A 12,608-nucleotide genomic window follows, 5' to 3' on the forward strand; every position below is an offset into this window, starting at 1 on the left:
ACATTATTCTATTTATATCTAAGGTTGGGTCTATTGTAAACAAGACATAAAAATAATAAGTTCTTTTCTACCGTGGTTTTTCTTCCCTGAATTAGGGTTTTCCACGTAAACTCCTTGTGTCGTCTTCTTTCCCTATTTCAATAGTAACAAAATACCTAAACCCTCCTTTGGACTCAACAGGACATGGACCCCAAACATCAGAATGGACTAATTCAAAAGGAGCATTAACTTGTTTATTGACTCGAGGATACAAACTCAAACGATGAAATTTAGCAAACTGACATGACTACTGGTTTCTTATCAGCCATTACCTAAAAAAAAATAGACACCGGACAGCAGAGAATCAAATCCTAATTTACCGAAGAGATGTCTTTACAAGTAGTGAGAATATCTATATATCCCAAACAAACACACCACCAAGAAGAGTCAACCACACTGAAGAAACCCACAGAAAACGAACAAAAAAACGACGGCGCACGCGCCTACATGTGCCGGCGCGTGGACGGACAACAAGATGGAACAATCGGCGCGTGAGCCTCACACGCTGGTCAGATGGCAACCGGACTTTGGGGTTTTGTAGATCGGCGGCTGGGCTCCTTGTTGGACTGGTCAGATGGCATCCTGATGGTTCTGTTGCTCGGTTAAAAGCGCGCCTCGTAGTGAAAGGCTACACACAAACTTATGGCGTTGACTATGCTGATACTTTTTCTCCTGTAGTAAAAATGGCATCTGTGAGGTTGTTTATTTCATTAGCTTCAATCAATCGTTGGCCTTTACATCAACTTGATATTAAAAATGCATTTCTTTATGGTGATCTTCAAGAAGAGGTGTGTATGGAGCAACCACCAGGATTTGTCGCTCAGGGGGAGAATGGAATGGTGTGTTGCCTTCGTAAATCCTTGTATGGATTAAAGCAGAGCCCACGAGCTTGGTTAAATTTAGTCAGGTGATTGAAAGCTTTGAAATGCAGAAGAGAAGGTCAGTTCATTCAGGGTTTTTTTGTTTTGTTTTTTTTTTTTTTCCGGCGGCGACGGCGGCTGATGACCGACAGCGAACGAACCGAAGACGGTGACTATAAGCAAAAGTGTAAACTCACCTCTCTACAAAACCCTAAACGTATCACAAACGGGTTTTAAATTCTCAAACCCTAAGGTTCACAAAACTCTAAGTTTGTTTAGAGTGCTCTGATACCATGTAAAACTCTTATGTTTGAGAAAGAATCAGAATGCTCTATTCATTCACCAAAGATATGAATATATACAAGTGTACAAAGCATTGAAAAGAAAAATATCACAAAATATTTACAAGAATGGAAAACCCTATCTATAGAATTATAACAGGGACCAATTAGGAACCTATTTCAAATCTCGAGGACCAATTAAATCAAATTTAAACATTGAAATCAAATATGTTGCTTTTGAAACCTAAAGGACCAAATACAAGCTAAATTCAAATATTGTGGACAAAAATATTAGCTTTAAAAACCCATTGACCAAACAGGAACTAAGTATCTTGGGATCAAAAGTATGTTTTACCCCCAAAAAAAAAAAAAAAAATGTGACTAGAAGTATTGACTGGTCTTTTTTTTTCTCCATTTTGTTTTTAGGATAAGAAACATTTCATTGAATAAATAAAATAAGGTGAAATCCCAGAGCACCTAAACGTGATTAGAATAGAGATTTCCAATTGGAAATAAGATAAGAAAGACAAAAATGCTTAAAACGATGCTTAGTTTTGCACCCATACAAAGTTGTAGACAGAACCAACTCCATAAAATAGCATCAGAGTGGTCTAAAGGGGATAGTTCTTTGTGTTTCTAAGAAGTTTCAATAAAATATGATGTGTTGGAATTTTTTTTCTTTTTTTTTTTTTTGGAAGTTTGTCCTTAGGCCTCCTTTTTATATACTTGTATGTTTCTACTGCATAGGTGGAGGCTAAAGACCCTGGCAGTGGTGTGTCATATTATTATAATGAAAGTAGTGGGAAGAGTCAATGGGAAAGGCCCTCTGAATCTTCTTCTGATACGCAACTTTCATCAGCCGAATCCCTTCCAGAAGATTGGATGGAGGCACTCGATCAAGCAACAGGTTGGTGAGAGATTTAATGTATTCATGATGCTGATATACCTCCTTCCATGCATAACTTGGAGGAGAAAAGATAAGAAATTTGTTCTATAGGATGTGTCCTTGAGATCTAAGAAAAAGATGAGAAATCTAGAGGAATTACGACACCATAATCCTTTTCGTTTCATCTTTACCATACCTTTTCTCAGTGCATGTATACATTTCTGGTTTCCCCTAAAAATAGGAATTATATATCTATAAGGTTTAGACTTGAGAAAGTGGCCTTCAGTTCCAAGTTTCTAGTGTGGAATTGTTGTAACGCAGCTATCAGGAAATTTCAGTAAGTTCGTTAAATGAATGCATAAATATTGAAATCTCTACATTCGATCTGAATTGTTTAAAACTGGACCCTCAGGTGATGTATATTTGGAATCTGATCTTGAGTGACTTCCGTTTGTTTGATGTGCACTCAAGTTGGATTTGCTATCTTCAGACAGGAGTCTTGAGTTTACAATCACAGGTTGTTGGTTAGATAGGGGAAAAGACAAGTTGGTTGGAAGTGCAGTAAATGTAATACTGATATCATATTGAAATAGAGCTCTTCTAGCCAAATGGGTTTGGAGATTTGCCAAGGAAAAGGATGCCTTATGGAGGAAAGTTATCAATCTGAAGTTTGGCTCATCACATTTCAACCTTAAATCAAGTGCACTGATTAAAGTCGTAAAAGCCCCTAGAAATTCATCATACAGAATCAAGAGTTTGTTGATCAAAATATCACTTGCAAGGTTGGAAATGGTGAATCTACATTTTTTGGCATGATTTATGTGTTTGAAACGATCTGTTTTGCACCAGGTTTCCCCTGATACACAACTTATCAAATCCAAAATAAGATACTGTAGCTGAAGTTCATGACAAGGAAAATTTGTTGTGGGTGTTAAACTTCAGAAGAAATTCCAAAGATTCAGAAATCCAGGAGTGGAGCATTTTTCTGTAGCAAGTCCCTAAAAATCAAACCTTCACAGAACAAGATAGATGGTTATGAAAACTTTGACAAAGATGGCTCTTTCTCTAAGAAGTCCTTGCTGACTATTCTCACGGCTGGAACACCTACTCAAACTTGTGATCCATACAATAATATTTGAAGGAGAAATACCCAAAAAAGATAAATTCCATTTCTGGGAACTAAGTTATAGATGCTCAAGCACATGTGATAGGCTTCAGAGAAGATGTTCATGGTAAGCAATCTCTCCAAACTGATGCTGTTTATGCAAAACTGATGGAGATTCTCAAAATCATATTTCTATTTGTTGAAATAAGGAGTGTGTGCCCTAAGGGTGTTTTAGTCTTTTACGTGCTTCTACTATTTTTAGGTTTCTGCCAGATCTTTTTATATCTGGGTTTAGGTGCTTTGTAAGTATGACAAAAATTAATAAACTTTTTATATCTCCCTGGCTTAGGGTTTTCCACGTAAACCTTGTCTACATCTTCTTTTCTTATCTTTTAATATAGTATCAGAGCAAGGTGACGAAACCATAGGTCACATTGAAGAAATTCAATCAGCAACATTGGTAGAAGATGGAACAATGGCAGAAGCGTCAACAACCGCCACAATTCAGGCTGCCGTCGATCAATACCTTCAGTCGATTCTCAACCCAATCCAGTCACAGCAGCTGTTTAGGATCAGCCCAGTCGCGTCGCACTAGATCCAGCCGTCATTCGGAGAGTAGACTAGTGGAACTCAGTTGCACCAGATCCACCAGCCACCGTTCGGAGAGCACTAGTTGATCGCGCACTAGCCGCTTCGGAGCTTCAGTGCGCTATCGGTACGCATCAACTGGCCTAGATCCCCAGCGCGCCGACGGGCTTCAGCGCGCCAATCTGTTCAGACGTTATCCCAACACGTCTGACCCTTCTTCCAGCATGGCTCCAGTCAGGTCTTCGACAAACGGTAGCGCATCTGACCCCTCTTCCACTGCGGCTTTAGTCCTGCCTCCGACAAGCTTCAGCGTAGCGGCTGACTTCTCCAATGGTCTCCAGGTTGCAGCTCGTTTAGACCACGGCCGCAGCACCTGCCATACCCGTTCCAGACTCAGATCCACGCCGCCGAGCCCACGGGTCAGTATTCCTCTTTAGTTCCGATTGGGCAGCACTCTATAGCCTTTGTTCCAACTGGGTCAATCAGTCATGGAAGCCCTGGATCACTGGGCTTTACTCCGGTTGGAATTCAACAACAAATTGCTAGTCTCCAACAACAGATTGCAGTACTTAGGGCGTTCTGTGGGACACCATCCAATCTTCAGACAAACCCTAACCTAGACTTATCTTCTAGTCTACCGCTATGTACGGAAAATTCGGTAACAGTCTTCCTTAAGTTACCTGCTGCAAATATCTTATTTGGTTCTGTAGGAAACTCTACAGGAATAATTATAGGAGAAAAACTGAATGGCCAGAATTATTTCTCCTGGTCTCAATCAGTTAAAATGGCCCTTGAAGGGCGACATAAGTTCGGATATCTGACTGGTGAGATACCAAGACCAAACCCTGGAGACCCTCAAGAATGTGCCTGGAAGGGAAAGGACTCTCTTCTCCGCTCTATATTGATTAACAGCATGGAACCTCAGATCGGAAAGTTCTTGCTGTATTCTGCCACTGCTCGAGACATTTGGGAAGCAGTCCAGAAGCTCTATTCAAAACGACAGAATGCCTCGCGTCTATATACATTGAGAAAACAAGTCCATGAGTGTAAACAAGGAACCATGGACGTAACCTCGTACTTCAATAAGTTATCTTTTTTATGGCAAGAGATGGATTTATGCCAGAAAATTGTCTGGAATTGCTCGTGTGGCGGGGTCCAGTATTCGAAGATTGAGGAGACTGATCGCGTCTATGACTTCCTTGCTAGGTTGAATTCAAAGTTTGATACGGTTTGCAGTAGAATACTAGGACAGAGGCCGATATTGTCCCTTATGGAGGTTTGCTCTGAAGTATGATTGGAGGACGATAGGACCAATGCTATGAATGGTTCTGTGATTACAGCTGTGGACTCTGCTGCATTTGGGGTAAAATCATCCGGATTGGAGAATGACAAGCAGAGTGGCAAATCGCCTCCGATATGTGAGCATTGTAAGAAACCATGCACACGAAGGATCAATGTTGGAAACTACATGGTCGGCCCCCAAATGGCAAACGTCGGTCTTCAAATGACAAATCAAAGTCTGGTCGAGCCCTCATGAGTGAAACTGTTGATGATGCCTCCTCGTCTCAAGTGACCAACCCGAGTGACCTAGGTACTATTGGAATCAGTACAGATGCTCAGTCAGGTACTAGTCAATCTCTTAGTCTTCTTATTGAGAGAAAAGATACTTAGATCTTGGATTCAGGAGCGACTGATCATCTGACTGGCTCATCTAATCGATCCTCTCGTACTCTCCATGTGCTGGAAATGAGAGGATTCGAATCGCAGATCGGTCCTTTGCTCTGGTTGCTGGAAAGGGTCGTTTGTCTCCTTTTCCAGGGTTGGTTTTACAAATTGTTCTGCACGTGCCCAAAGTTTCTTATAATTTGTTGTCTATTAGTAAAATAACCAGAGATTTGAACTACAGAGTTATCTTCTCACCTAATTACGTTTCATTTCAAGACTTGTGTTGATGAGTCTTGAAATGAGTTACCATTATAATGAGTCACCATTATAAGACTTGTGTGTTGAAGGTGATATAACGGAAAGAGGTGAAATTAATGGGATGACTCTCGATGAGGACAAACCTACAAATTATAATGAGTCACCAAGAGAGACGCAGGAGGATGAGGTCTTGCCACAGATAAGCAAGCATGATCACCATTCCTGTGTTGATGAGTCTGGAAAAACAGGAGATTATGATGCCTCCCTTGATATACCAATTGCCCTACGAAAAGGGACTAGATCGTGTACCAAATGTTCCATGCATAGGTTTTTGTCTTACAGTAACTTGTCGTCTGGGTTTAAAAGCCTTCACCACCAATTTGGATATTGTGACAATACCAACCAGTGTGCATGCGGCCATGGAAGTTCCCGAGTGGAGAGCTGTTGGTGTGGAAGAAATGAAAGCTCTCAAAACAAATAAGACATGGGATCTTGTTACTCTTCCCAAGAGTCACAAAATAGTTGGATGCAAATGGGTGTTCACTGTCAAGTACAAGTCTGATAGGACTCTTGATAGATACAAGGCCAAACTGGTTGCTAAAGGATTCACACAAACATATAGGATTGATTACTCAGAAACCTTCTCTCCAATAGCAAAGCTGAACATAATTCGGGTCCTTCTCTCAGTTGCAATTAACAGAGATTGGCCCCTCCATCAACTTGATATAAAGAATGCTTTCCCGAATGGTTAGTTAGAAGAAGAGGTCTATATGAGCCCCCAGGTTTGAAGCAAAATTTGACAATCGGGTCTGCAAAATCAGGAAGTCCTTATATGGCTTGAAATAATCTCCAAGAGCGTGGTTCGACAGATTCACTACCTTCGTTAAGTCCCAAGGTTTTGTTTAGGGATATTCTGATCATACTCTATTCACGAAGAGATCCAAATCTGGGAAGATTGCTGTTCTGATTGTCTACGTTGATGATATAGTTTTTTCAGGAGACGATATAGCAGAGATTAACAGATTAAAGCAGAGTATGGCAAGTGAATTCGAGATCAAAGGCCTTGGTAATCCGAGATACTTTCTTGGTATGGAGGTAGCAAGATCAAAGAACTGAATATCCGTGTCTCAACAGAAATACCCTCTAGATCTGTTGAGGGAAACCAGGATGGCAGGGTTTAAACTTGTTGATACTCCCATTGAAGTCAATACTAATCTGGGAGATTCTGTTGAAGGGGTTCTAGTGAATAAAGATAGGTACTAGCGTCTCATGGGGAAATTGATTTACCTGTCTCATACGAGACCAGATATATCCTATGCTGTTAGCATGGTCAGTCAGTTCATGCAGGCTCCATACGAGAAACATATGCAGGATGTTACTCGGATTCTGAGGTATTTAAAGTCTACTCTTGGAAAGGGCTTAATGTTCCGAAAACACGACAATAGATACATTGAAGCTTATACTGATTCAGATTGGGCAAGATCCATTATAGATAGAAAATCAATGTCAGGATATTATACCTTTGTGTGGGGCAATCTTGTTACCTGGCGGAGTAAGAAAGAAGGTGTGGTTGCTCGAAGTAGCGCTGAGGCAGAATACAGGGCTATGAGTCTAGGAATATGTGAAGAGATATGGTTGAAGAAAGTCTTATCTGATCTCCACCAGGATAGTCATGGTTCCATGAAACTTTACTGTGATAATAAAGCAGCTATCAGCATCGCCAACAATCCAGTGCAACATGATAGAACAAAACATGTTGAGATTGACAGACACTTTATTAAAGAGAAATTGGACAGTGGCAGCATTTGTATTCCCTACCTCCCGTCAAGTCAACAGGTTACCCTTCTCACCAAAGGGTTACTAAGACAGAGCTTCGACACTTGTGTTAGCAAGTTGGGTCTGATTGATATTTATGCCCCAACTTGAGGGGAGTATTGAAATAAGGAGTGTGTGCCCTAAGGGCATTTTAGCCTTTTACGTGCTTCTACTATTTTTAGGTTTTTGCCAGATCTTTTTATATCTGAGTCTAGGTGCTTTGTAAGTGTGACAAAAATTAATAAAACTCTTTATATCGTAGTTTTTTCTCCCTGGCCTAGGGTTTTCCACGTAAACCTTATCTTCATCTTCTTTTCTATCTTTCAATACTATTCACTGTCCCTACACTTCTAAAATTTGGGCTTGTCTGTTTGAAGCTTTTGGTTGGAGTGTGTTGCCTCCTAGGGACATGTTGAATTGGTCGTGTTTATTACTTATAGACCACTCTTTCAAGCAACATAATAAGGTTTTTTGGTAGATTTTTTAATAAAAGGAAACAAAGCTTTTTATCGAAGAAATAAAAAAAAAAAAATCTTTGCCAGGAGTTTAATTGTTCTACAATTTGGTCCATTTGGAATGGAAGGAACTAATAAATATCCCAAAACAATGCTAGATCTTCGAAGGAAATGCTTTATTCATCTCTCTTTTTGGCTTTCTAATGGTGTAAAAATGTCTTACCTTCTAGCAGTTAGGTCGAAACACACTTATATCCAGCTAGAGAAGTTTCTTGTAATCTCTATTGGATGCGCTTTCCATTTTGTAAATTTCGTTTAATGAATGATATTGTTTCCTTCAAAAAAAAAAAAAAAAAAAGAAAATTGGTTATGAAATTCAAGGCTATTAAATTTAGGGATGGTGGTAGTGGTGATGTAAGAAAAATTTAAGGTTATCTTATTAGTCAAATCTAATATAGAATCCAAGTCCTCAAGGCTAAAAGCCTAAAATCCAAGGCTAATTTTTCTGCTTTGTGCAACATTAAGGCCACATATTAGCAGCTTAGAACAAAAAGGGACAAGGAACGCATACACAGAACACAACACAAAACTCAAGGCAAGGTACACCAATGCGGAAATTCCTGTTTCCAGAATTTTACTTGCATTTTTTTACAAGATATGATACAAGGGTAAGGAGTGAGCTGCTTACACAAGCCATACACTTGCCCTATTTACAGAGAAGATACTCTTATGTTTTTCCTCAGTATGTAGTGGTTAGAGTAATTTTAAGGAAGCAACTGCCTCCCACCCTAGAATCTTGATTCTTACATCTTTAGGTAGTTATTTTAATTTATTCTCCAGTCCCATGACACGAGACCAAGGTAGTGTCATCTATTTCTAAGGGTTTTATTATTGACAGTCTGTCCAAGCTATGATTTATGCTTGTCTTGGCTAGGAAATGCTCAAAATAGCTCTTTCCTTTTGGAAATTTTGGTTATATTGTCCAAATTCAAGCCCATTCGAGATTCTTCTGCCTAGTTGTCTTTATTCATTTGATTGATCACCAATTGTGAGTTACTGAGGCAAAGGAAACTCAACACACTCTTGATCCTCGTCCTGCAAAACCCATGAGAATAGCATCAAGAAACCAAGAACGATTGCCACACTTCCACTAGAGGGGGGTGGATCCAAAGTTCTTTATAAACACCAGAGATTTGCAAAGAAACACAACAAGAAGAGTGGTGAAACATCTAATGATGAAGAGTAAAGCAGAATACCATGAAGTGGCGATTTTAGGATTTTTACTGTATAAGTTTGCTTCTCTTGAACCTTTATTTTCTCTGTTCTTTGTGTTTGGTAGTCTTGTAATTTTAACTTTTTTGCAGCAAGTTCTATTTCAATGTGGAAGCCATTCTTTCTAAGGCCTATTTATGACCATCCACTTCGTAGTTTGCATTTTAAATTTGCTAACTATTGGTTATATTTATCCTTTAAAACGAAATTAAGATAAAAAAAAAAAGGATGACCAACTGTGAGTTGCTGAATATTTGGATTCATTCTTTCCTTAGTTCTTTGCTGAGGTGCTGAGGTTCCAACAAGTAGATGTCTGTGAGTGCTTGTTGCTGGATGCAAAAAATCAAACTGGAGGTAGCACTTAATAACTAGAACATCGAAAGCCTTCAAGTTTAGTCCTGTCCACCATCCCTACCTTTTTGATGAGTCATTCATTTGGAGAGTCTAAAGGTTGAAGGCTTGAGAAATCAACTTGAATTGTGTGGAAACTTGCTGTTAGATGATATAACATTAAATTTGCCTTTCACCTATCAACTTCAGCTTTTGGGTGAATTGGTGTTTAAGATGGTATCACAGTAGGAAGTCTTGTGTTCAAACCTCTGTAGTGTTATTTCCTCCCCAATTGACATTGGTTTCCACGTGTTGGGTCTTCTGCATATTTCAAGCCTACAAGTGAGGGGAAGTGTTAGATGATATAACATTAAATTTGCCTTCACTCATCAACTTAAGCTTTTGGGTCAATCTGTGGTTTAAGACTTGCTTATTCGGCATCTCATGAATCTTCTTTACAAAGTTTTCAAGGCTTGAAAATGGAATTATCCATTGAGGGATGCTCATACCATGCTTTTACTATTATGTTCTTGTTGTAATTGGTGGTTTTCCTAACTTCAATGGAAAATTTTCCGAAAAAAGTTGCTGAATAATATAATTTGCAGTTTTCTCCCCATTGACAACTTTGCATATGATTGCAGGCCTTAAATACTACTACAATATGAGAACCCAGGTAACCCAGTGGGAGCCGCCTGTTGCATCTCATCAGACAACTTTGACACACTCGAATGATAATGTTCTTGGGTCTTGGAACAACCAAACTTTGGAGCAAAGTAAATGCATCACATGTGGAAGTGGAATAACCCTCGTGCAGGGTTCAAGATACTGCAATTGTACAAGGTAAATGAGATATTGATATATCTATGCTAAAAAATTATGACTTTTTCACTAAGAAATTGGAAAGTACAAGAGAGGATGCATATGAGTGAACACGCTAGATCAAAAGAGATATCGAGATACATTTATGGAAATTTGAGAGTCCCCCTGCTCTCCCTCCTACTAAGACTACTCTAATCTATGTGGAGGGAGATACATCTTTGTTAGGCAAATGGGTTTGGCATTTTTATCATGAATCCTCTGCATAATGGCATAAAGCGATTGTTAGTATTCATGCAAAATCTGAAGCTGGGTTGTTCTTCTAAAGTCATAAAAAAGCTACCAGTGTAAGGAGTCCTTGGGTGAGCATTAGTAAGTATAAAGTTTTGTAGATTCTTCTGCCTTCAAATGTGGCTGCGGTAACATAACTAATTTTTTTGAAGATGCTTGGATGGGCTCTTCTTCCTTGATCAGATTTCCTTCAATTTCAGAGTTACTTCTAGCCGAAATAGCTTAGGCCTCGTTTGGCAACCATTTGAGTTTTGGTTTTTGTATTTTTGAAAATTAAAACTATGGACACTACTCCCAACTCCAAATTTCTTCATTTGTTATCTATTTTTTTACTAATAGTTTAAAAAACAAAGTCAAATTTTGAAAACTAGAAAAAGTAGCGTTTAAAAACTTGTTTCTGTTTTTGGAATTTGGCTAAGAATTCAACCACTGTACTTAAGAAAAATGCAAATCATTGTAAGAAATGAGAAGGAAATAGGGTTAGCATTCAAAACCCAAAAACAAAAAATGAATTGGTTACTATGAGGCCTTATTTCTGATTTGTGGGATCATTTGTACCATTCTTGGAAAAATTATATTGAGTAGAAATTTGAAGGATAATGAGATTCTGCACTTTAGCGATCTAATATTACTATTGGAAGAGGTTATTATAAGCCAAGGGATGATAATAATAAAGAAAAAATTGGGGGGGGGGGGGGGGGGTGGGGTTGGCGGGGCACTAAAGAAATCAGCTTTAAAATTTTTATTTTATATTTATACTTATGGTCGGACTTCAGAGAGCTTGCTTTCATGGTATGGTCCCCCTTGGTTTGTCCCTTTGTGTTTGCTGGACTTTGAAGGCCAGAACCAATTTTCATTGTAAATTTTCAAGTAACAATCTTTTATTTGGTTTGTTGTTAAAAGGGGAAAAAAAGACAAAAAGAAAAGAAGAGAACTTCTTTTGTATTTTTCATTTATCAATAAAAGTTTTCTATCTTCTTTTAACAAAAAAGGTAGAATGGCGGGAGAATTCGGCGATAGAACCAACCTCCCTAGTCCCATGACAATATAGCTGCTCACCCTGAAAAAGTAGTCTACTGTGGTGTCTTCCTGCTTTTAGCTTGCTTGATGCCCTGAAGCTCATGGTCCCATTGTTTTTCTTTTCTTTTTTTTTTTTTTTCTCTTTTTTCTTTCCACAATAAGTGTATTGAGGGGATTCACCAAATGCTAGATTCCATTGTATGAGTCATTCTCGAAAGTGCATTACTTTCGTTATTCTCTAGGCTGAGCTTGTATTGGTCTTCTTCTTCTTCTTTTTTTTTTTTTTGGGAGAAACAAAGAACCTTCATTTTAGTGATGGTTTGAAACTACAAAAGGGCAGTGAGGGCCATGTGTTTCAAAATGCTAGACCAATGAATAGTCAGAGAGGTAATGGTATAATCACAAGTATGGGGCTAATTTGTACGAAGTTAGAGAAGTTTCTTTAGTTAAAAAAATGTTTTGACAAATGAAATCGGGGAAAATCCCAAATACCTAAAGGTGATTACAAAAGAGAATGTCAATTATTGAATAAAAAAGATCAGCTATAATGAATGAAAAGGGTGTTAAATGAAGTATAAATAAGGTGTTAAATAAAAGATGAGCATTGCTATAGCTTTATCCTTGAAGATATAGGTCATTGCACATGAGCCAAATTAGTTGAAGAGAGGCTAATTTGGTCATGAAATTGTTGCCCATCAATTTCGTGATCCATTTTTTTATTTTCCCTAGCAGCTTGTGGCTTCTCAAGGTTTTTTGATTTTGCACAATGAAGTGCGTCCTAAAGCCCTCCATGTTTGTATATTAGAAACATGCTATACTACTTATCAGCCCCTTTGAGAATCTGACTAAGAGCCCCTATATACATCTTACTCATTCATTTAGTGCATCCTCCTCCCTCTCCTCACACTTCCTCTCGTACACGATACT

The 12,608-nt window shown here is 38.7% G+C and overlaps 1 protein-coding gene across 4 annotated transcripts in view; it reads left to right on the forward strand.

Annotated features, from left to right (window-relative positions):
• LOC120092051 (WW domain-containing protein) overlaps positions 1–12,608 on the forward strand; it is an 85,059-nt gene that overhangs the window by 57,560 nt on the left and 14,891 nt on the right. For all 4 annotated transcript variants that reach the window (XM_090307452.1, XM_039050244.2, XM_090307453.1 and 1 more), the window contains 2 exons: positions 1,928–2,087; positions 10,196–10,394. In XM_090307452.1, coding sequence (XP_090163578.1) covers positions 1,928–2,087; positions 10,196–10,394 — 359 coding nt within the window. The remainder of the gene's footprint in view (positions 1–1,927; positions 2,088–10,195; positions 10,395–12,608) is intronic.

The sequence above is a fragment of the Benincasa hispida genome, chromosome 11 (assembly GCF_027475165.1).
Source record: "Benincasa hispida cultivar pf3 chromosome 11, pf3_genome.v1.1, whole genome shotgun sequence".
NCBI lineage: Eukaryota > Viridiplantae > Streptophyta > Magnoliopsida > Cucurbitales > Cucurbitaceae > Benincasa > Benincasa hispida.